The sequence below is a fragment of the Mercurialis annua genome, linkage group LG2, assembly GCF_937616625.2.
Source record: "Mercurialis annua linkage group LG2, ddMerAnnu1.2, whole genome shotgun sequence".
Taxonomy (NCBI): Eukaryota; Viridiplantae; Streptophyta; class Magnoliopsida; order Malpighiales; family Euphorbiaceae; genus Mercurialis; species Mercurialis annua.
This window is the reverse complement of record NC_065571.1, coordinates 42,671,378-42,696,234: the sequence shown is the minus strand read 5'-3', so window position 1 is coordinate 42,696,234 and position 24,857 is coordinate 42,671,378. Positions and strand designations below refer to the sequence as shown.

Sequence of the window (24,857 nt, the reverse complement as noted above, 5' to 3'; positions counted from 1 at the left end):
ATTCTATTCTTAAATACTATTTATAATTATAGAACTAATTATTAATTAAACATAAATATAATTATCTAATTAATCTATACTATATATAAAAGCACGGATGGGAGGGGGGGACAGGCAAATTTACCGATTAATCCTTTTAAATTTATTATTAAATGAAGGTTTTATAGTAATTAACTAATTAATTATTTAAGTAATTATTAATATTATAATTGAAGTCCTAATTAGAATAGAATTGTATTATGATATAAATTTTCTTCTCTTTTTACGTTTAAATAAAATAGAATTGTACTAATTGGCAAACACTTTTATTACTTGCTTTGACTTCTTTTACGTTTTTGTAGCATAAAATTTTGCAATATTTAATTTTATTTTAGATTAAACTTAAACAATTATATGCGCAAGGTCTAATCCTTTAGGTAAATCATTATCTAAGTTAAATTATCATTCGAATTCATGTATGACTATTTATTTGCTAAACTATTATGGTGCCCCAACATATAATTACATCATACTATTAGCTATAAGGCACAGTGACACATTTATGATAACACTGTGTTGGGTTTTAATGAATAATTCAAATTGGATGCCAAGTCTATTAATGGTTGAAACCGATTAAGTCTATCTCATGCTAATTTTTTTTCCACAGATAAAGAAAAAATAATACATGGACAACTAAAATAATTAATAACCTTAAACTAACTCATATCAAAAATTTCTTAATTCAAGAAAAATTCTATATAATTTATTATTAGTTATATATAAAATATATTAATATAATTGTAAATGAATTTAATTAATAAAATAATTTATAAATAAATATTGTTGATGTCAAATTGATTTTTAAAATTAATAAATTAAAGTATTATATTTATTTCAAATAAAAATTATAAGTAATTTGTTATTAATTATAAACAAAATAAATTATTATAATTATAATAAATTTAATTAATTATATAAATTGACGAGTCACACTACGATCCACGTGCGTAGCACGTAATGCAAAACTAGTTCATAATAAATATAATTATGATAATTAGACGAGTCACACTACAAGTCACATGTGAAACACGTAAAACGTGACTAGTCGTATAAAACTTCTTCAACAATTTTTTTTTTCATGACGGATTTAATTTACTTTGTTATAATCTTGCGTAATGAAATTGACACATTTTAAAAAAGAAAAATAATTAAAAACAACACTTGTATAGTTGTATTCATAAGTTTTTGAAAATAAACATGATTACTAATAATGAACACAATATTACGTTAAAACAATAACATTCAACACACAGCACTTAATTAATTATAACAATCTCTGTCTGATATTTAGATTTTCGCAATAAAACATAGAAGACAACACCTAAAAGCAGAATAATGTTAATTAGTAGAATGCAACGATGAAGCAGAAGAAAATGAATAAGTTGGTGTAATGGTCTTCTTCATCTTCGCCCACCAATTCGGAGTAATTCTGTTCGGAGTATAATCATTTTTCTTAACAATCTCCAGTTGAAAACAGCCCATCAACCCCACATTTTTCAAATTACTTCTTCTTCTTGAGCATGTCGAAGAAGATGACGACGTGTCTGATTTGTTTTTCATCATGATCAGCTGCTGGTAAAGCTCCTTGTTCATCTTCTCCAACGCGTAAACCTGAGCCTCATGAACCTCCCTCATCTGCAGCACGCAGCCCGCGAGCCGGGAGGCTTTGTTTTTGAAGAACATGGCCTCTGATCCGAGCTCTTCGTTCTGTCGAAAAAGTCTTGAATTCTCGTTCAGCACGAGTAATCTTTCGCATTCTAATACTTCTAGGAGCTTCTTTAGTAACTCTATTTTCCGCGACATTTCGGAGACTTCGTGCTTCATTACTTCTTCCTCTACGTTCTTGAGGACGAGATGCGCTACGATCTCCGAGTGGCGACTCGGGGTGTTGCAGCGGTCCTGCAAAGATGTGTAGCCGTTGTATAAGTCCCCGACGAGTTCGAGCAGCTGTGGGCGTTTCTTGAAGAACCATTCTGCTCTCTCTGCGAATGTGTCTCCCATTTCTTCTTCTGCTTGGAGAAGCATTTTCATTCTCTCTTCAATCTCTCTTGCCATTGCTAAGACACAGAAAGAAAAAAAATAAGTTCTGGTTACTTGTGATAATTTGCAGAGCTATCCATTTGGGGATTTATCAAAATTTGAATGTAGACTGATATCAAGAAGTTGAATGAAATGGAGCCAAAAGTGATTTTAACTGTGAAAGAGTGCTTGATAAGGACTGAAAATGGGTCGGTTAAGTTCGGTTCGGTTCCAAAATTTTGTAATTGACCTTCCGAACTGTTAATATTTTTCTCAAACACGGATATTTTTTTGACCTAACTTTTCGGTCGTTTTAGTTCTAGTATTTTTATTCGATTTGGAGTTATTGATAGATCCGTAATTTTTGATCTAAGATCGAAAAAGGCCTTAAGAACTTACATAAAATAAAACAAAATCTCTGGAATATAGATATAAAATCAAATAAAAGCTTTCTTAAGTTTGAAAAGTTAGATTTTTTCGGTATTTTAGTTATTTTTATTTTATAAATTTTTTGACCGAAGCGTTAATCAATTTTCAAAATTCTCCAAATTAACCATCAAAACAGACTGTTTTTATCAAATAATCGAACTAAAAAACTAACTTCGGTCCGGTTTAGTTGTCCGGTCTGATTCGGTTTTTACTCACCCTAGTTTGGTATCTACCTAGACCAAGAATACCGACAAAAACTTTTGTAAGATATAAGGATTGAAAAGTGACCAAACAAAAGGAAGAGAAAATGATAAGCTTTTGTTTAAAATTTGAAAGTTTGAATTGGGGAGAGTTGGAAGGGTAGTGGTGGCAAAAGTCAGCATCATATGCATAGAAATAAGAATACAAGTTTTGTGTGGGCACAGTGCATGACAACGACCTTGCTGCATTCTTCTTTAATTTTACAAACCTATTTTGATGTAATAGAGCTACTGCCTACTCGGCACCTACTACACTATTTCTGTTGCTAGAGTCTCAAAGCTGCAACAAAGGTAATGGGATGCATTACACACTTGCCTATACTTCATCACTGCCTCTATAGTCCACCGACTAAATCAGATAATATTAGACTTGTTTATGGGCCGAGCTTGGAATGGGTCTATCAAATTTTTATTTTTTATATTAGTCCAGGTTTAACCTGAACCAATTTTAATTTTATTTTTGATAAAATTACATCAAATCATCTAAAAATTCAATAATTTATGTAAATCATCTGACTTTTCTTTTTTTCAAAAGTCTCTCGATTTTAAAACATTTTTTTCATTTCTATCTTTTAATAGTTTTAATTTAATTACTATTTTATTCTTATGGTATTTTACCTATTCTGTTTCATTACACTCGATAATTTTCTCCTATATTACATAGACCAAACTACTTCTAACCGAACCACCATTGGTCGGACCATTATTAGTCGAACTATTGTTGGTCGGACCACCACCGGTCAACGGTCAGTCAACGCCGGACCACCATCGGTCAACGCCGGTCAAACCATCACTGGTCGGACCAACAATAGTTTATGGTCTAACCATTTTTAATGGTTGAACCAATATTGATTAGATAATTAAAAATTAAATAAAATACCATTTTATGTTTAAAGGAATTGAACCATTGACCTCTAATAAGAAAGAGTTTGTGCTTTTCCATGTCTATAATATATATATATATATATATATATATATATATATATATATATATAACTGGTTATAAATTTAAATTAACCTATTATAATGAAATTAATTTTATAATGCAAATTAAATATCAACTAAACATCAACTTAAATTAAATTTATTATAAGTTTAATATTAAATTAGTCTAAATCAATTTATTCATTAAATATTTACATAATAAAAAAATAAATTATACACATATTTATATTTTACACTCTTTATTAATTTATGAGTAAGGGGGTGTTTGATAACCCAACTTATTACTTAAATTAATATATTAGGTAATTAATTGTTTTAAAATGGTTTGATAACTCAAAAAGATCCAACTTAACTTATTCAGTTAAGTCAGAAATCATTTAAAATACTAAGTCAAAAATTTTAACTTATTTTTTTTTACTAAAAACATTTAATTATTAAATATTAGTTTTTATCATTGAATAAACTTTATATGTTTATTATTTTCAATTATCACTCACGAATAAAAATATTTTATCTCATATACATTATTTTTTATTTTTTAATATTACAATGAGCGTATTATATTTAGATCAACACATAAAATTACAAATTACTGTATTTTTTATTATAAATATTTTATTTTCTATTTTTAATTTTCTTTTTATAGTTTATATGTCATTTATTTAATATATTCGCTCTTTAATATATTTGAAGTTCCGTTTATAACACACAATATTAAATATCAGATTTAAACGGGTTTTTAGAGTTTTAAGAGCTAGTATTTTACTTTAAGGATTAATTTTCAAGTTAAAAGGAAGCATCATTATAATCTTTAAAATCTAATTATCGATATATGCAACTAAAATTTATGATTTTTATGTATATGATATATGTAATATTTACAATATTTTTAAAATATTTTTTATTTGTATTTTAAAATTTTAAATAATATATAATTTATATTTAGTTATTTATTTATTATTTAAAATAATTAATCTTCAAATGTTTAATATGTAAATATAATAATTTTAATAATATTTAGTAATTGTAGACTTGCAGTTATCAAACATACTTATTCAATTCAACACTTAAAAAATCAGCAATTATTATTTTCAGCACTTAAAATTCAGTACTTAATTTTCAGTTTTATCAAACGCCATCTAAGACTAGTAAGATATTCCACTTCTTAAAATTGAAAAATATAATGGTTTGGTGGTCGTGGTCGGATATGTGGTAGTGGGACTCGCCGTGGTGTGCAAAAACTCAATAAAAATTCAATGACGACTTAATGTCGACTCAATGACAACTTTATTATTTATACTATTAAAATAATTTATAGAATAATAAATAAACCAACAATAGTTTGAAAGTAACATACTTTAGAAAAAAATTAAAAGTAACTTATTTAGGGTGTTATTAAAATGAATTAAAAGTAAATTTAGAATAAGCGAACTGAATATAAATTTAATATGAACTCAATGTCAATTCAATATTAACTCAAAGTAAACTTAATATGAACTCAATTACTCAATGTCAACTCAATATTAACTCAAAGTAAACTTAACGTGAACTCAATATAATTTCAATGTCAACTTAATGTAAATTTAATGTTCACTGAATGTTAATTCAAAGTAAATGTTTTGATAAACAATTATAAATTTAAAATGAAATTATTTTTTATTATTATAATAAAATTATTTTTCTATAATTTATACTTTCAAAATAAACTAATAGTAGACTGAAAGTAAATTATTTAAGATTTTTCACATTGATTTGTGTAAATTTAATGTCAACTCAACGTCGAATCAATGTCAACTTAATGACGACCCAATGTCAATTTAATGTAAACATAATGTCAACTCGATGTAAATTTAATGTAACATAAATGTCAATCTGAAGTAATTTGTTTAGTAAAATATTATAATTTTAAAAATTTAATATCAACCCAACGTTGATTCAATGTGAACTTAGTGTTAACCTAATGTCAACTTAATGTAATTCCAATGTCAAGTCACTGTAAATCTAATGTCAATTCGAAGTAATTTTTTAGTAAATTATTTTAATTTTGAAATACAAATTAATATCAATTCAATGTAAACTTAATAACTCAACGTCAACTCAATGTAAACTTAATGTTGACTCAATGTCAACTCAATGTAAACCTAAAGTCAACTAAATGTCAACTCAATGTAAACTTAATATAAACTTAATGTCAATCCAAAGTAATTTTTTAGTGAATTATTTTAATTTTGAAATGTAAATTAATATCAATTTAATGTAAATTTAAGAACTCAATGTCAATTCAATGTAAATATAATGTCGACTCAATGTCCACTCAATTTAAATTATATGTCAATTCAAAGAAAAAAAAAATTTCTAAATTATTATAATTATAAAAATTAACTTAATATCAACTAAATTAACTTATATAGTCTATTTTGAGTTTACATCGAGTTGATATTAAGTTGATTGTGTTTTTAAGGGGTTCTGTCCCTATTGGATATTGTTGATGCTAAATCGCAAGTGACGCTATCGTGCAAGTAATATGATCCGGAAGTACGGATGTCGATCCCACAGAGACAATGGATTTAATGACTAATTTTGAGAATTCTTTTGACCGTTTAGCTACGAAAATGGTTTGAGAATTTGTAACTAGGGGTGAGCATCGGTCGGTTCGGTTCGGTTCGGTTGGAATTTTTTCGGTTTTTTCGGTTTTCGGTTTGGAAAATTCCCAAACCGAACCGAACCGAACTTTTAGTTTGGAGGTGAAAAAACCGAACCGAACCAAACCGAAAATTTTGGTTCGGTACGGTTCGGTTCGGTTAAAACCGAATTTCACTATTTTTTATATTTTTAAAATTTTTTATATTAAAATTAATTAAAATATTAAATAATTAGAGTCTAATAAACTTCCATATATGTTTAAATAAAAATTATTAACTCATATATCAACAATAATTAAGATATAAAAACAAAAAACATATAAATATAAATATATATGTATATTATTTTTAAAAAATATATATTTTTTATATCAAAGTTCGGTTAATTCGGTTTTTCGGTCGGTTCGGTTTTCAAAACACCCAAACCGAACCAAACACCGAACACCAAACTTTACCTAAATTAGAAACCGAACCAAACCGTTTTCACCGAAAAACCGAACCAAACAACGAAGTTCGGTTCGGTTCGGTTCGGTTTTTCGGTTTGGTTCGGTTCTTGCTCACCCCTATTTGTAACCAAAATAATTAAAAGTAATCAATTAACAAATAAATTAAGTAATCAAAATCAATAAAACTAAAATGATTTAAAAGATAATTTTTTGAAATAATAAGAATAAAAGGTTCAAGGGTTGATAATTCCGAATAAGAATATAAAAGTATGAACAACGAATATCTTGGTGATTATCTAGAATCGAGCTATTTTAAAACATCGAATCCCGTCTCTCGAGCCTCAAAGATCGAAATGATCACAACTTTGTTGTATTGCCAAAATTATAGTTCAGGCTAGTCTAAAGCACATATTACTCTCTCGAGTTACTATAGATAAAAATAAACAAATAACCAATTTATAGGCAAATTACTCACTCTCGTGTTATATATGAACCTAGTCGAATGATTAAATGATATTTATTAAGAAAATCCTTAAAAATACGTATTCATTGACCCACTCTCGTGTTATTAATTCATACATTGTTGATCAACTGATCTATTTCAACTAAACTCTCTCGAGTCAATAATTAAAACATAGGGCAAATGAATGAATTGATCAAAAACATTCAAGCATGAAGAATATTAATTAACACCAAATTTTAACACCTATTAATTAATTGATAAGTAACTCACTATCGTGTTATTAAAAACCAATTAACCAACTAAATTGTGATTATGAAGCAAACTCAAGATTACGTAAATTCCAACCCACTCTCGTGGCGTTGTCCTTTAAGTTTCCGATTACTTAGATCTATTTAATTAACAATTTCTCAATTAGTTAACTAAACATGCATCATGAATCAATTTCTCAATTTAATCCAAGCATTAAGTTCAATAATCGAAACACGGTAAATCACTAAAATATTCAACATCAATCAATTATATAAAAAAACGTTTATATCAACCCTCAAACAAAAGGTTTAGTTACCCATTGTCATATGGATTATGACAATAGATAAGTTACACCTTGAGTACATGAGAAATAAAATATAAAAATAATCTATATTAAAAGAGTATTTTTGGTGTCTAAGCCTAAGTCTACACTAAATGTTATATTTTCTCTACACAAATGGGGTCTATTTATAGAGTCACTTGGAGTGGAGTTCAAGCCAAAGATATCATCATTCCATATGATCAAGTTGAGAATATCTTCTTTCCTTTGAAGTTGGAGTAATGATCAAGTCCTTCCATATCCATATTTAGTGGACCACCAATCTTGACTTATCTTGTTTCTAAAAGAGCATAACTTCTTCCCTTAATAAGCTTCTATCTTATTGTCAAAGCTCACTTCTTTGTGTGCAATTCAAGGAAGATCACTTTTTGAGTGTGAATCAGCTTGTATCGCTTATGGAAGGTCTGTGAGTGCTCACTAAGGCCCCGCACTTTCCAAAACTATCAGAAATAGAATTTTCAGGTCCTCAGCCGGCCTTTGGCTGGCTTGGCGGTTGTGGGCCGGTTCCGGGCCGGCCGAAGGGCTGTTCCACCCAAATCCACTGACTTTTGCCGATTCGCTTCTTGATTCACAAGTGTTCTGTTTTGGAAGCCGATTTCGAGCCGGTTCAAGTCCGAATTTGGACTCGGTTTCTTCTTGAAAGTTGTAGATCTATCTCTTATCTTTCCATGACATGTTTAATCCTATGATTTGGATATTTGTAGCTCCAGATATGATCCGAATACTAAAATGTGTCCGAATTTTCAGTTTTTCGATCTAAACTTTCACCGACTGATTTAGCGGCTATTTTGCTTGCACTTAGACTTGATTTTTCATTCTTCTTCTTCACGAAACTGATAGAATCACTCCTTCTTGGCTTTCACTCCATTTAAGCTCTATTTATTCAATTAGACTCCAAAAATGCTATGCATTTACATTTTATATTAAAAATACAAAACAAGTAAAAATAACTATATAAGCTTCTATTTTACGTAATAAAGCACTAAAATATAGCAAATAATGATATGTAAATTACGTAAAATATAATCTTATCAGATATATGGAGCTTCCTTCCCCGCCTCCTCATTTTATTCATGTGAGTTTTCTTTGTATGCTTGTGCTTTTGTCTCTTTTAGAAACTGTTTTCCCCTTGTCTGATTGCTTATTTTTGGTTTGAATGCGTCTAAATCTGAGGCTTCTCAGCAAGATAATATGGCCTATTTCTAGTGGGATCAATTGTGCAAAGTTATCTGCACAAATGAGGGTAAATATGCAACATGCTTATGCTATATTCAAACATGTGTGCGAGTATGCAACTATATTTCTAACTTTTTTTTAGCTTTTGCAGCTTTGCATTAAAGGTCCGAGGATTAGTTGCGCCGGGCTAGTCTTGGGCCATCGAGTGGCGGAGCTAGTGATATTCCGGCTGGTGGGTGAGGATCTGGCATTCCAGCTAGTCGTGGAGATGTTGGTTCTGCTTCTAGCGTCATGCCGATGCAGGCTAAGCGAGATGATGTTGGGGATGTAGATCTAGATTAGGACATGCTCTCGAATAGCGATAAAGGAGATATAGAGCTTTTGTTTCATGATTAGGACTTCAATCGTAGTTAGAACTCCTTTCGCACTTGTATGCCTCTGATATAGTGTACCCTGGATATTCTAGTCGTACTGTTGAACTTTGTATGCATTGATGCATTGATTGTTGTATTCTATAGTTGTTTACATTATGGATGCCTTGTATGTATTTCTATTTTTTTTTTGAAAACAGACTAATATTTTCATTTTCTGATGGAATCGGCCCTGTTGAAACTAGATTTTTGTAATACCCCGTAATTTTAAGTAATTAGAATATGCCACGAGGTCAAATTGGAGTAATCAAAATATTAAAAATAATATTTTGTGGGTTCGAATATTAAAAAAAATATTCGGAAAGACTAAATTTAATAATCAAAAGATAATAGTAGGTTTGACTATTTAAGATTATTAAATCACGGGAAGTGATTTAATAGATTCGGAATATGTAAATTAAATTTAAACGTAAATTTAATTTATACGAATCCGTAAAAGAGCATCGTAATAATATGAGTTTAAAATTTAAATCGGGAATTTAAATTTTAATAAATGAGTGTGAACGGGAGTAATAAATTTCAAAATACTCTTTAGTGTCGTATAAATTGATATATTGATAATTAAAATATCAATGTACCACTCTAAATGGAGAGTTTAAGATTTCAGACAAAACCCCGAAATTAGAATGTCGAAACTCGAAAAGCTTGACGAGTTATGGACGAATATAAATTAACATATATATATATATATATATATATATATATATATATATATATATATATTAAAAAAATAAAAGAAAAAGAAAATAAAAAGAATGAGGCGGTGGAGAAGTGGGCGCCAAGTTGGAAAAATGTCCACTTTAATCCCTGAACTTTTAACTTTAATTAGTTTCAGTTATAAACTAATTAAATGTTATTAGTTGGTCTAAATTAAATATAAAATCATATATAAGTCCCGAGCGAATAATTTTGGTGTCATTATTCGCGAAATAATTCGAAAAAGCTACGGTTCAATTTTCATTAAATTTGGACGTAGTAATTTTATTTAAGTGGGACTGATTTAGACCTAATAAATCTTTGGAGATTTATTTAAAATAAAATATAAGTTGGATGCGAATAAAAATTATATTTTTATTCGTTTTATATTTTATTGGATTTTTGGGTAAAGTTTGACGGAATTTAGAATTAGTCTCCGTTTGGGCTACGGACGACTAATTAAAATCAGAGTTAAAGTGCATGATTGAGCTAGTACCTAATGGTACTTTAGCCAAATCATTTCTCTATGAATAGAGAAGAGGGGCAGCCTCACTTCCTTGCGCAGGGAAGGAGGAACCTGCTTGCTAGGCTTAGCAAGCAGAGGTGAGACGGTGTCGGCGCGGCGCGATCCGATTTCGCGATTCCGACTTTCTTCGGTAGTCCGGTAGTACGAGGTAATAATCGATAATTAGTAATCGATTAAATAGAAAATAAATTAAAATATTATAAACGTAGGAAGCACGTCGGGAATCGGCCCGTGAACGAAGTTCCGAGGGTGGCCTGACGGTGTACACGAACGTACACAAAAGTGCACGAACGTGCACAAGGTGCACGAACGTGCACTGGCCAAGGGTTGTGCACGAACGTGCACAGGCCCTACACGGACGCGTAGTCCGACTCCGACGGGATCTTTTCAAAAGCGGCGAATCCGAGGGGACTTCGCCTAGTAGGACGGTGTTTTTACCGTCAGTCAATAAATGTTTAAAGGTGAACGTTCTAAAATGATATAAGTCTATATGTTAAAACGATACGACGTCTTAACTAGGCTCTACATTAATCAATGTGATTAATGTTAAAAGGACTATAAGTCTATACCAAGAGTGGTATTATATATTGAACGAGAAGTTCAATATTGAGATTAGTTCATGTGTTTGTTTATAGAGTCGTCTATAAACAATAGTCGTTTGAGTCTATCGTTTATACGATAGGACTAGAGTTAGAAATTCAATGTCTAATATTCTTTTGACATTTGAATTTTAATTAGATCCGACGAGTAGTCGATCTAGCGAGCCAAACACCAACGTGTTTGACTGACAAGCTTGTTTGGAGCTTACGTTTTTGAAAATGGGGACGACAGTACTGTGAGTTTTACTTTGTGGTTTTTACTTTTGACTATTTATATTTAAACTGTTTTTAAATAACAAATCGCACTAGTATAATTAACCATGAAAGATCCATTGGAACAAACTTCCTATTGGTTTTCAATAGGACTGTGTGATCACCAGTAGTACGCTAGATACGAGCCTGTGTCTGACATAAAGGTCAGTTAATGTCATTAGGCGTTGGAAGTGCTAGTGACCCTGACTTAACAGTCTGAGGCGGCAGTAACGGTTACGGTCACAGGCAGTACTGTGATGGCAGTTTCACGGTTACGGTCCAGACACCCGGCTTAGACGGCAGTGATTCAGTTCACGGTCTAAGGCCTATATTGTGTAGGTTGAGACCCATACAATAGTCTATCTTGTAGGGTTTCATCTGGATCGACTAATTGGTTATTTTACATACACAAATTTTTTATGTATTTGCGATTTAAATATTCAATTGTAAATTGTAGACTCACTCAGAAATATTTATATTTCTGACCCTCCCCAATATTCATCTTTCAGGTAATCAAGTACGAGGTCGGACTTCCACAATAATTTCGGAAGTCGTCAGTCATACCTCTAGAGCTGCAAGTAGTCGGGTACTAGGAAGTCTGTCTTTTTATTTACAGCAGTTCAAACTTATTTTGATATACTCTGATTTGAACTACTGTATATGTATATGATTGAAAAGCTGCGTATTTTCTAAAATTCTAGGACCAGGTGTTTGAGTGATACACTGGTTTCATGTGTTTAGCATTTTAGGATTGTATTAGAAACAGAGCAGGTGCGTCAACTGAGATTGATGTTTGCGCTCTGGTTTCTTTAAATACAATCGGAGTTTTACAAACCCAGTTTTCAAAAACGTGTTGTCATTAAACGAGAAGAGGTTTTAACGATATTTTCTGAAAACAGATCATACGTGATATATGATCTTGAATTGCGATCGCGTTTTTAATAAAGGTGTGAAAGTATTTCTGCAACGAGGTTGCAAACCTTTTTATGTTTTAAAACGCGAAAAATTTATAAAGGTTTTTAGGCTTGCTACGGGTTTCGGAGCAACCACTCCCATTCCCTAGCGCCGGTCGCGATCCATGAATTTGGGTCGTGACAATTTTGATCTGTAATGGCCTCACGCCCTGTTTCTGGAAGTGGAGGCCTAACTCCTTTTTCTGGTAGTGGAGGTCTGACGCTTGGTTCTGGTAGTGGAGGCCTGATGCCTTATGGTTTTGGCAGTGGCGGTCTGATACCCTTTAATTCTGATATCGGCATGTTGATGCCCCTGGATTATGTGCTTGTGAATTTGCAAAAATTGGCCCAATTTTTCATTTGAATTGGCCTTATCGTCTCAAGTTTTTTTGTAGATGCATGATGTCACTTGGCTCTGGTTTCCCCCCTTATTGAAGCATTCAATTTTCTGGTGGGGAATTGGATGATTCAATGAAGATATTGTTTGCCCTGCTTGACCGTCGTAGACTGTAGTGTCGGACCTCGTGGGACCTATCTGTTTTCGATTTTCAAAAATTCTTGTGCGCGTTCAACAATTTACATAACGTGTAGCTGGAAAGTGCATAAGAAATTTTTTACTAGCAAAATATATTGATAATTTCTTATGTTCCTTTGTCTCATGGATTATGCTTTTAAAATTTATGATCCTTTCTCCATCCTCTCTCGGAACATGTGTCGGTCAATAATTATAACATGTATATATGACAAAAATATATATTTTATTGGCTCATTGAATAACTGGTACTATTGAGATATTTTCTGTTTCAAGCGATCATACCTCTGTCATCAACTACTTCTTGCAAATTTTCAAATTGACTATTTTACCTCTTTTTTGCCTTTTGTTTCACACGACCATTTAGCTGGTTGATAATCTCTATGACAGTTTTAATGATATTCTACTTTCACTTATCAGATTATCATACTCTAAAATAAGTGTTTGGGCATTTGCTGACGCTGGGCTGTCATAGCTGGTGGGAGGCTCTCTCTCGTCTCTTATCTAGGTAGATTAATCTATTTGCTTTGAGTTTTTTTCCTCTATTTTCTGAGATATCTATTTGGTCATGCAAAATCTCTCATTTATTTTCCTAATCTTTTTGCCTAAGAGATTTACGAGGATCCTACTTAGCAGGCTATTTTTATCCTTTTTGAGATAGTTTGTTCTTTTATGATTTCTCTCCCTCACATTTCAGAGGTAGTACCTATTGAAATAGATTGAAATTTATTGTTTCCTTACACTAGTTGTTGAATGTGCCAATTAGGTTGCTATAAGTTTGAGTAAACTGAGCATCCCCATGGCGCTTCCCGCTTTCATTGTCGATTCCTTTGCATGTTACCAGCTTTTTTTGAAGCTTATGTTCTAGGTATCTTCCCACAATAGATGCCCATACCTTTAAACAAGTGTTCATTAATTCTTCTTGCCTAGTCTGTCATGCTTGGACTGAAACTGTTGCGCGTTTATTATGTTCTTGTTTGATAGCAATGGATTGTTAGAGAACGTCTAGCTTGAAAATAGTGAATGTTAATATTACTTGTTCGCATGCTTGGTGCTGGGAGTGACTCAGTTTGCTGAGTAAAAATGATAGGGAGTTGGTTGCCATGAGTTGTTGGAATATTTGGATTAACGGAAAAATAAAATCTGAAAAAATCAAAGTTCAAGTGTAGAATCTATTATCAATAGCACGGATATTCATCTTTTTTTCCTAGTCCTCTGTTAGATCAAGCTCAAGTGAGGTTTTGCAGTAGATCATCAACATGGATGATGGTTACACAAAATGACAAGTCCTGTTAGCTAGATGAGTGAAGGTTGATGTTGATGCAATATCTTTTCCCAATTTTAGTGGAGTTGCAACGAGTTGTATAATGTGAGATTATAGAGGCGTGGTTATCCAAGCTAGGCATGTTCGTTTTATTGAGAATTTTAATCTGGGGATAGTTAAACTGTTTGATATAAGGGAATCTCTATGTTGGTGAAAAGGGTCGTCAAATGTTAAAATCGAACCAGACGTGAAGGATATTATTATTGCCTTGAGAAATCCGAGAAGGGTGGACGATGATATCTTGTTTCATGATTGTATTTTATTATCAACTCTATTTTCAGATTTTTTTCCCTTTATAAGGCGATCTGCGAATTATGCTGCACATGTTTTTATGCAAAATGCTCGATTCTTGTTAGGTCATCATGATTAATTTTCTAACTATCATAAATATCTTATGCCTCCAACTGATTCAGATCTCTATCAATTTGTTTCGAGTCTTAAAAAAAAAACAGATAAATATCGATAATTTTTTGCTTCTTCATTTATGACCTTCCATGTTACTTCGTCATCTCTGAATTCGCGGGTCAACCGTTCCCGTAAGCTTCGCTAAAGCTAAATTTTATATATAATCTACGTATCCTTGACTCGCGAATACTAAATAAACAAGGAAGAAGGAGGAAAATGATACGAAAATACAAGGTACAAGTTTTCTCTTTTTTTAATATGTTTTGCTGAAAATGATGTTTTTGATATTTTGTGCTAAGTTGAGGGGTGAATTGATCATTTATCCAATACAATTGCAAAAAAATTGATAAAATAACTATTTTGCCCTTCTTGACTGTAACAGGCATAAGTTGTCTGCTGCTGCTGTAAGCTGAAAGAGAAATTTCTTTGTAAAAACACAAAACAGAGAGCGATGGCTCGTCAATCCCTCGTCAAACTGATCGGCTCGATCGCATCTCGCAAGCATCTTTCCCCTTCTACATCGACCGCGATTCAGACTCGGCAGTACGCCGCGGCGGCGGCGGCCGCATCTCCTCAGCCGGCAGTATTTGTGGACAAGAACACCAGAGTAATCTGTCAGGGTATCACCGGTAAAAATGGTACCTTTCACACTGAACAGGCCATCGAGTACGGCACTAAGATGGTAACCTTTTTTTTTTTTCACTTTTATACATTTTCGCTAGTATTATTTTAATTATTATTATTATCGTTTATTAAAAGTAATGATCTTTGATGTTTGATGTTTCTAATTTAACATTTATATGCTCAAATTAGGGTAGATTAAAACTTATTTAATAAATTTTTTAATACTGTTTTATGATCTAAAAAGTGGCATTGGTAAATCTTTTGAAATGTATTTAATTTTGTACGAATCGTCTTTAAAATGTTTTAATGAACACTTGTATCGTCAAATTCCGGTTTAAAAATTAAATTAAAGATTAATAATAAGCATACAAAAAAAGGATATTTGTCTCTCAAAAGTGTAATTTTATGGCATGTTGTAATCATGGAGATGTTTTGATTATAAATTTGGTTGAAGTAGGTGGGTGGAGTAACACCAAAGAAGGGAGGAACAGAACATCTGGGTCTTCCTGTATTTAATACAGTTGCTGATGCTAAAGCTGAAACTAAAGCCAATGCTTCTGTCATTTACGTGCCTCCGCCATTTGCTGCTGCAGCTATCATGGAGGCTATGGAAGCTGAACTAGATCTTGTGGTTTGCATTACTGAGGGAATCCCACAACATGATATGGTAAAATTACTTTTTTTTAAGTTTTCAATTGTTGTTTTTTGCTAGTGGTAATTTGGTTTTAACTGAATTTGTTGGGATGAAATATTTGATTATTTCTTTTAGAAAGAAATTTGCTATGGAGATTGTTATATGAATCTATCAACTAAGATTAGTTGACTTATGTTTTTCTGTCTAAGATTGATGAAAGTATTGTCTTATTCATGGTTCTTAAAATATTCATTTCGTGTTGAGTACTTTCTTGATAAAATTATAGAAGTTCAATTTCCTTTTTCCATTGTACCTCTTGATTTGATTGTAAGCTAAAATATATATCAGGTGCGTGTAAAGGCTGCTCTCAATAGACAATCTAAAACTCGTTTGATTGGGCCAAACTGCCCTGGGATTATCAAGCCGGGAGAATGTAAGATTGGCATAATGCCTGGGTACATTCATAAACCTGGTCGCATTGGAATTGTTTCTAGATCCGGTACATTGACCTATGAAGCTGTAAGTCCTCTATCCCAGTGACCATATGATTCAGGTTATATTTAATAGATGCATTTTTCTTTGTCTTTTATGTTAGTTATATACTTACAGGCTTAGGTGTGCTTATTTTATTTAAACTTTCAGGTTTTCCAAACAACTGCTGTTGGCCTTGGACAATCCACATGTGTTGGTATTGGAGGAGATCCTTTCAATGGAACAAACTTTATCGATTGCATTGAGAAGTTCCTAGAAGATCCTCAGACAGAAGGTAAAGTCTCCGGAAATATTTGATTCCTTGTTTTTTTACTTATGGAGTTAATTGTTAGGAAGCTCATGTGAAGTATTTCTGCGCGCACTTAAAGAAAATGGATAAATTGCTTATGTTATTGTGAAGACTGTTATTATGTTGGTGACATTTATTGGTTTTTTAGGTGCTAAAATTAAAGAGGATGTTCTTGGTAGACACTTTTTGTTACTTTTTTAAATGCATACTCAAGTCTCTCTTTTCCCTCTTTTTCTGTTGTGCGGTTTACATGCTTGGTTAGAAGAGACGGAGGATGAAGAAGGAAGGGAATAGAGTATTGAAATAGCTTCTTGCTGTGTGCAATTCTTTGTATTGACAAGTGGAGTGGCTGTTAAGATTTATACAATCTTTTCATTTATCTCACTTTTCCTGTACTCTGAAAGTTAAAGGGATAAGATTGGTTGTGGTTCACCTTTCTGTACTTCAGTTTCTATATATTCTTACTTGAGGACCTACCTTCAGGATTCTAGTATCATTCACTGCGTAATTTTGGTTTGAGATTATCTAAATGCTCCTTTCCTAATGTATGACACTAATTTAACTTTGTCTAGATGTTGGAGGCACTTATTAGCTGCATGCATATCCTCTTAAGTTTTCTTTGGAATGGTATTATGGTAGTATATGCTTTCACGCCTGTAACTTGTTATTCTCCCAGATCTATATCATTATTGTAGCATTTGTTTGTCTTTTCTCCTAATCTAGGTAGTTGGATGACTCCTTTTAGATCATCAAAAGAATGCGGCGTCCTTATTGTATTTTAGAATTTGGCAAAGAACTGATGAGGATGGGAGATGGCTGGGTGATAGGTAGGGGGGAGGGGTGGGGACTGGGGAGCTTGATTTAATTTTTAAAATTGAACAGATCTCATAGTATTACATTGAGGCTGGAAGAAAAAATTTATCTAGTAAAATAGAAGTATAAAGGTGCTGTTCTTTTAGAGCTTTTCAGCTCCCTTCAGCAGTAAGCATGCCTTTGATAGGCTTATTTTGAACAGTACTACTAGTTGGATGCAAACTGGGTTGAACTTTGCTTAGGAAGTTTCCTTTAATATGTTATTGTGCTTTCAATTGGGTTATTGCAGATTTTTATCTTAAAGCAAGATCTTGGTTTGTCCACTTCCTAGGCCATTTGTTTCTCTGGAGCTTTAACAATATCTAAACCGAAATCACATCTCCATAATGGGGTATTCTAACTATGGCTAAATGCATCAACTCATGATGCCTGGATTCCTATTTCCTCAATCCATGGACTGTATCTATTAAGCGTGTTTCTTGCGATTTCCAGTATCCCAGTTCAATTACAATATTAGCTAATTAAATCAAAGTTTACTTTTTTCTTTGTTATTGATTGTTTTCCACTGTATGCCCTTTATATCTCTCTATTTTATTAGTTGCACGCGAAATTCAGCAATAGACGATCTGTACGCAATGCTAAAACTTTTAATGTGTTTGCAGGTATAATTCTTATAGGAGAGATTGGAGGAACCGCGGAGGAAGATGCCGCTGCGTTAATTAAGGTAATGATCATTGGTTTTTCATGACTATGGTAGAAGAACAATAATCAAGTATGTTTGTTCATAGGCGCCACATGCTGGGTTACTATTTATTCTATTTAAACCTTATTCAGGCTAATCATTTGAATTCTCAATTAGCTTATTTCTTTATCTTATTTTGCAGTTATCCAAATTTGATTTACATCTCCATTTCTGAATGTTTTTATTTTAATTTTATAAATAAAATCAGAGTTTATGTTTAGCCTGTAGCAAAGTACATATTTTTTAGGTCATCATCTTATCGGATAGTTTCAAATCAAGTTGAATTTGAATTTTCAGATTTCCATTTGCATTGAAATTAAACTTATATAAAGAAAATGCCGGTTCAGATTCTCAAATTTTATGGAATAAAGAATTGGGTCTACGGGTGCTTAATGACAAATTTGTATACGAGTTTCAGTTGGGCCCTTACATATGAAATCTTCAATTTGGTATCCTGAGTGTCTGTACATAAGTCTGCAACTGACGCTCCTGTCCCGGTTGATAGTAATTTTAGTGTATAAACATGCCAAAATAAGCAGCTATTTATTGAATTCTTGTAATAATGCAAAGGGAGTGAACTTTAGAACACATGCTCCCTTTAATTGTGATATTTATGTATTCGATCAATTTCTGAAACAGCCTTAGATTCAGGAGTAAACACCCAATTGCTTCCTAAAAAGATGTCTTCAGAGGTCACATTTTGCATTTTATAGTTTTGATAATCTGAGATGCATTGAAATCGACTTGAATAATGATTTTGTCTGTTTCCTTCTTTCACCCTCCACTGAGTGGTACCATGTTGGTCTATTGTCTTCTACTTGATTTAAGTCTTGAAAGTGGAAACTTCACTGCTAGACATTGTACTCTTACCTCTTTTTGTAATGCACGAACTAACATTTGAAAAATGTTTTGAAGCTTAAGTATTTAATTTTTTTATTCTTTTGTAACATGTTTCAAAAAGATTCTGTTCTATATTTATTGCTGCAGCTTTGTTCTCATTATGATTTTATGATCCAACAGGCAAGTGGGACTGAGAAGCCTATTGTTGCATTTATTGCTGGGCTAACTGCCCCTCCTGGCCGTCGTATGGGGCATGCTGGAGGTATGGTTTTGGATTATGATACACACACATTTATATATTTGGCTAGATTTTGTTTACATTAAGATGCATTTTTTTATCATGAAATGATTGCACGTTTGCATCAATGCTTATTTAAAGATGGCTTAACCCCTGAAAAACCCCCCACCTTTCAACCCCCCTTCGTTTGCACCCTCACCTTTCAAAATCTCCAATTTTACCCAAATTATCACCTTTCATTTTCAATTGCACCCTAGAAGTATTAAATTGGGCTTTTGTCACTAGAAAAAAGTTGAAATCGATACTTTATATTTTAATTTATGTTCTAAATAGTTCTTAATGTTTAAATTTCAACAACAAAACCATATTTAATTGATTTATATTTTATATAAAAAAAATTAACTTTTAAAATTTTAGGAAATATGGTTTTATTGTTGAAATTTAAACATTGAGGACTATTTAGAATATGAATTAAAATATAAATTATCGATTTGAACTTTTTTATAGTGAAAAAGGGCTAATTTAATACTTTTAGGGTGCAATTGAAAATGAAAGGTGAGAACTTGGGTAAAATTGGAGATTTTGAAAGGCGAGGGTGCAAACGAAGGGGGATTGAAAGGTGGGGAGTTTTTCAGGGGATTAGCCTTTAAAGATTAATTTAGGTTCTTTGTATAATTTTTTGTGTCTACATGGTGGGAAATGCGTCAACATTATCAGTTGGATCACACGTATAGAATATAATAGCTAAACTAACGGTGTTCTGTTATTGATATAGTTGCAGAAATTATTCTGCTGATCTGATTATATTTCTATTCTTAACATGCCTGTTGACTTTTGAAAAAGGCTTAATCATCCAAATATACTCCACCTTTTCAACTTTTATCGTCTATGGCCCAAACTTTCAAAATCGTCAATTTTAACTTATTTCTCAATTTCAGTTTCAGTTGTAGCCATCTGTTTGGAGTGGGAAAAAAAATTCAAAAACTCCCTTCATATTGCTTCATATTGTTCCAATTTGCCTTTTCTACCATAAAAATTTCCGAACATAAAGCAATTTGAAGGGTAGATTTAAATATTGAAACTGAAAATTGAGCTAAAATTGACGATTTTGAAAGTTTGGGCCATAAACGAAACAAGTCGAAAAGGTGAGGTATTATTCAATGATTATGCCTTTGAAAAACTGCATCGTGGCATTGACTTCAAAAGCTTAGTGTATGGTCCCTGGCCAAAATAAATTCCCGCTTTCTCTTTTGAAGCAGTATTCTGAACAATCTTAATCATGATATCAAGGTTGTCAATGTTGTAACTTGTATGCATTTCATCCCTTGTTGAAATGTATTATAATTTAATATTTGAACGTTTTACGAAATGATTTTATCTCTCAACCTTACCTTTTTGTGGTTGGCCATGCTAGATTTTTTTTCTCCCTCAAGTTTCTTTCTTTGTAATGTTTGTCTACATTTTCACAAGTTTAAATGATGCTAAATCCTTCATGTTCACTTTATCCTTATTGATATTCTTGTTATACTCTTCAAGTTGGTATTTGGATGTGCTTATCATGGATACAGCCATATATCTCAAATGTCCCATCGTTATCTTTAAGGGATGTTACTTTTACCTTCCTCTTAGTTTACTCAGTATTTTGAAGTTTTTATATCTTTTTTGTGTTGAAGCACTATCTTTTGTAGCATGCTTATTTTTCTGGCATGGACATGCTACTTCGTTAAGCTACCTTACCGAGATAGATCCAAACTACTTTGATATTATGAGAGAAATCCTCCTTGCTGGCTATCTGTGTAGTTATAGCAGCACCAAAGTTCTTGCTATAAAACTTCAAGTCCACCCTATGTAATCTCTTAAGCAGAGAAGTTTTAACATAACAATTAGCTTTCTATGTGATAAAAAGTGTATTAAATTTCCGTTCTTTTCAGATAAACCCTCGACCCTCATGTTCTTCGCCAAGCTCTGGTTAGCTATAGGTTAGGTTTCATCAATTTTCATAACACTTCCAAATACATCTTCAATCTTCAGCTCAAACAGCTGTAAGGTCTGTGAAGCATGATGCTACATCGAGCTGCGTCTTGTTATCAGACAAGTTGAGACAATTTGTTTCATGTTATGTTTAACAATTACATGGGCATTTATACAAGTATAGAATCCCTATTCGAAATTCTATTTTAGGAAATAGTCAAACACAAATCAATCATAATGATATTAGTCTATAATTTAGCTATTAATTAATAGACTAATTGATCCTAATATATTCACCTTCATGATATACTTCAACTCTTTATTTCAAATTCCTCATTGTCGAAGAGCTTACTGTTAGTATGTTATGCAAGAATGTAGGAGTTCAGGCTCTTGTTTAAGAAGATTAATGATTGAACTGTTGCTTGGCTTGTTTTAGCCTTTCTATCCTTTTTATTTCCTTTGAATTCAAGCTTAAACTTTGACAGTCTCCCATCCATCAAGATGAATTACATTTAGGTTGGTGTCAAATTCCATTGAAAATGCCACAGGTCTTACTTATTGTCAATTTCATTGGTGGTTAAGTACTGTATCATTTACTTGGGCCAATTGTACACACATATTAAAGCTAAAGCATACTTCATTTAATTTTTTATTTGACTGCTGGTCATATAAAGCATAAGATTTATTAGCCATTTGCATAAAAGCATACTTCATTTTCCTTATAAAAATTAGTAATCCTTTCATCAAGAGATACTTTGGTCATTGGCACAATGAAAAACACATGTGTTCTAAAATTTAAAGTAGAGCAATGGCAGCCCTGTAATAAAAAAATGTATTTATCGAAAAGAAAATGCCCGTGATAATAAGGTCTTTTTAAGTCATTAAAGCTAAAGATAGTAACCTTGCATCAAAAGATACTAGGCCATTGGCATATTAAAAAAATATGTTTTCTGAAATTTTAAACTAGAACAATGGCAGCCATGTAAATAAAAGTAGTGTTTTTATTGAAGTGCAAAAGCCTGTAATAGAAGGGTCTTTTAACTCACTTATGTAGAGTTAAAAGTTATTGGAACTTTACTTGTTCAATCTTTGTTGAATTGCTAATCATGGGCATTGGATATCGTAATACTACTGTAAGTGAACAACTTTGGATAATTTGGTCTTCCAGCTACATTAGATGGGTTTATACTTTATGGTTAGCATATTTTATTTTTGGTGTTTTGAAGTTTCCATAAGAGTTCTAATCTTGGCTGAGGTTTTCCTTTATAGGTTTTACTAATCATATTACAGATCAAGGTCCTTGCATTTTAAATGTTTTTATAATAAATACATTTATAATTCATGATGTCGCCATAAATGATCTTAATTTAACCTTTACAGCTAAACGGTTTAGCCTGCTCTTACAGCTAATTTCTAAACTAAGCACCAAGCGATTGACTATTCCCTATCTAATCATTCCTTGAGCCTGAAGCATTGAGCGTGAGACTGTTTCCCATTTACTCACTTTTGAACCTTAATCATTGTGCTACACGTTCCATATAATGAATACCTAAAAATAATAATGTTTCATGACAGTTTCTGTTTGTTTTCTGCCAAGTTGTGTCCCATTTGGTCTATCCCTGGTGATACTCTTTTGTTACAATACAAGTGAACATTTTGTCAGAGGCACTTCAGATTGGTTAATAGCATCCTAAAATGCCTCGAATCATCTTTTTCCTCTATAGGGTTTGTGGCTTTTCCTTTGCAAATCCTGAGAATTTGAGGTGCTACATGTGGTCAGATTTGTTATTCACTTGACAATTTTATTAGCAATCTTTCTTAACTTTTGCAATAGCTTGAGCGAGTAAAAATACCAAAGTTTGAGTCAACATTCCAGATCTTATAAAAATTGCGGGACCAATCCTTTTCAGGAGCAAATGATCCTGCATTGCATTTTCCACTTGTATGGCTAATTGTAGTGAATGCAGTAGAAGTTGTTCAAAATGTGAATCTTCATTTGCAGCTTCCATAAGTCAGGGTTGTCTTGCAAAATTACCAGAGTATAGAAACTAGTGAAAACATAAATCTCAAGTCTTTTAGAAATACATAGGACGGATTCCTTTTCGAAATGACAAACGGATTAACCTTGATGACTTCAGTTTGTCAATATATGTCAATATATGCACTTGTGAGATATTGCTATCGAGTTGCAATATTTGGATGCACTTACGAGATATTGTTATCGAGTTGCAATATTTGGAGATTAACATTTGTTTTGTTTGTGCATGTGCAGCTATTGTATCAGGTGGTAAGGGTACAGCTCAAGATAAAATCAAGACCTTAAGGGAAGCCGGAGTTACGGTGGTAGAGTCTCCTGCTAAAATCGGAGTTGCCATGCTTGATGCGTTTAAGCAGAGAGGCCTTGTAAGTTAGGCTGCACATTTTCATGGAACTAGTTAATTAACATTGTTAAAATGATGAGAATGCTCGATTTTTTTCGGCCAGCGTGGCATAAATTCTGTAATAAACCAATTGTTTGCATTACCCTACTTGTTTATACAAGTAGAAATTCAGAGAGAAATGCAAAAAGCCTTTTGCTTTTACCCGTTTCTGTTATTTTGTCCTTTCTTTTCTCTACTGTTATCCTGGCAAGGTGTAGTACTGTGCTTATTCGAGATTATAAGCTGGGACAAAGATCATGCAGGTACACTATTTTGCTACTTCTAGTTTGGTTCTTATGAATCTCTCGTTTTCTTCAAGTAGTGTTGGTTTAATATTACCGGACTCTAATGCGAGTTAAAAAGTTGACTAAACCTTATTTTTCTAATTTGCCTATCAGCAGAGGGGCTATATCGACTGACCAAACAATGGGGCGTTGATTATCTCCGTGTTTTCTACTATTCGTGAAAGATGAAATCTCACTTGTTATAGTGATACCGAAATTTATGGTGGTCATGCTTAATTACGAAAGTGTCGAATATGAAGACTATAAATGCCTACTAATAAAGTTGTATCCAGCTAACATATAAATTTTGGAGCAAGGTATTTTTAAGTGTTTTTCTGATTCGTAATTCACTTATAATTTATAAAGAATCATATACCGCTTTAAATCTCAAAATAGTTTTCAGATTTAGGCTGGGCTGGAGACCAAAAATCATTGTCCAAGCCTAGTTTAAAGCGAACGGGCCTGAACATGTCTGATTAAAGAGAAAATAACAAAATTATACAAAAAGAGGAAGAAAATAACAATAATACTAAATTTGTTGAAATATTACATGAGCACTTCAAAAAAAAATGGAAACTTTACATTTAATCCTTCCCAATGAGAATGCAACACATGACACAAAAAAAAAAGGTCAAAAACGCATCAGAATAGGTCAAAAACGCGTCAGAAACGCGTCTGACACGCGCGTCAGATGCGTGCGTCAGATGCGTGCGTCAGTCACGCGTCAGTTTTTCAAAAATTCAAACATGTATCATTTATGTATTTGTTATGTATTGGATATGTA

The 24,857-nt window shown here is 32.4% G+C and overlaps 2 protein-coding genes across 2 annotated transcripts; one reads left to right on the top strand and one right to left on the bottom strand.

The window, feature by feature from the left end:
- Window positions 1-1,261: 1,261 nt before the first annotated feature.
- LOC126666999 (kinase-interacting family protein) lies at window positions 1,262-2,221 on the bottom strand. The gene has a single exon (XM_050359942.2). The coding sequence runs from the start codon at window positions 2,092-2,094 to the stop codon at window positions 1,378-1,380; it is 717 nt and encodes a 238-aa protein (XP_050215899.1). The 5' UTR covers window positions 2,095-2,221; the 3' UTR covers window positions 1,262-1,377.
- A 12,886-nt stretch (window positions 2,222-15,107) lies between these two features.
- Window positions 15,108-23,951, top strand: LOC126669174 (succinate--CoA ligase [ADP-forming] subunit alpha, mitochondrial). Its single transcript, XM_050362562.2, has 7 exons — window positions 15,108-15,408; window positions 15,808-16,017; window positions 16,333-16,503; window positions 16,627-16,750; window positions 18,241-18,302; window positions 19,341-19,422; window positions 23,642-23,951. Exons 1-7 carry the CDS (start codon window positions 15,178-15,180, stop codon window positions 23,779-23,781), a joined length of 1,020 nt encoding a protein of 339 aa, XP_050218519.1. The 5' UTR covers window positions 15,108-15,177; the 3' UTR covers window positions 23,782-23,951.
- Window positions 23,952-24,857: the final 906 nt, after the last annotated feature.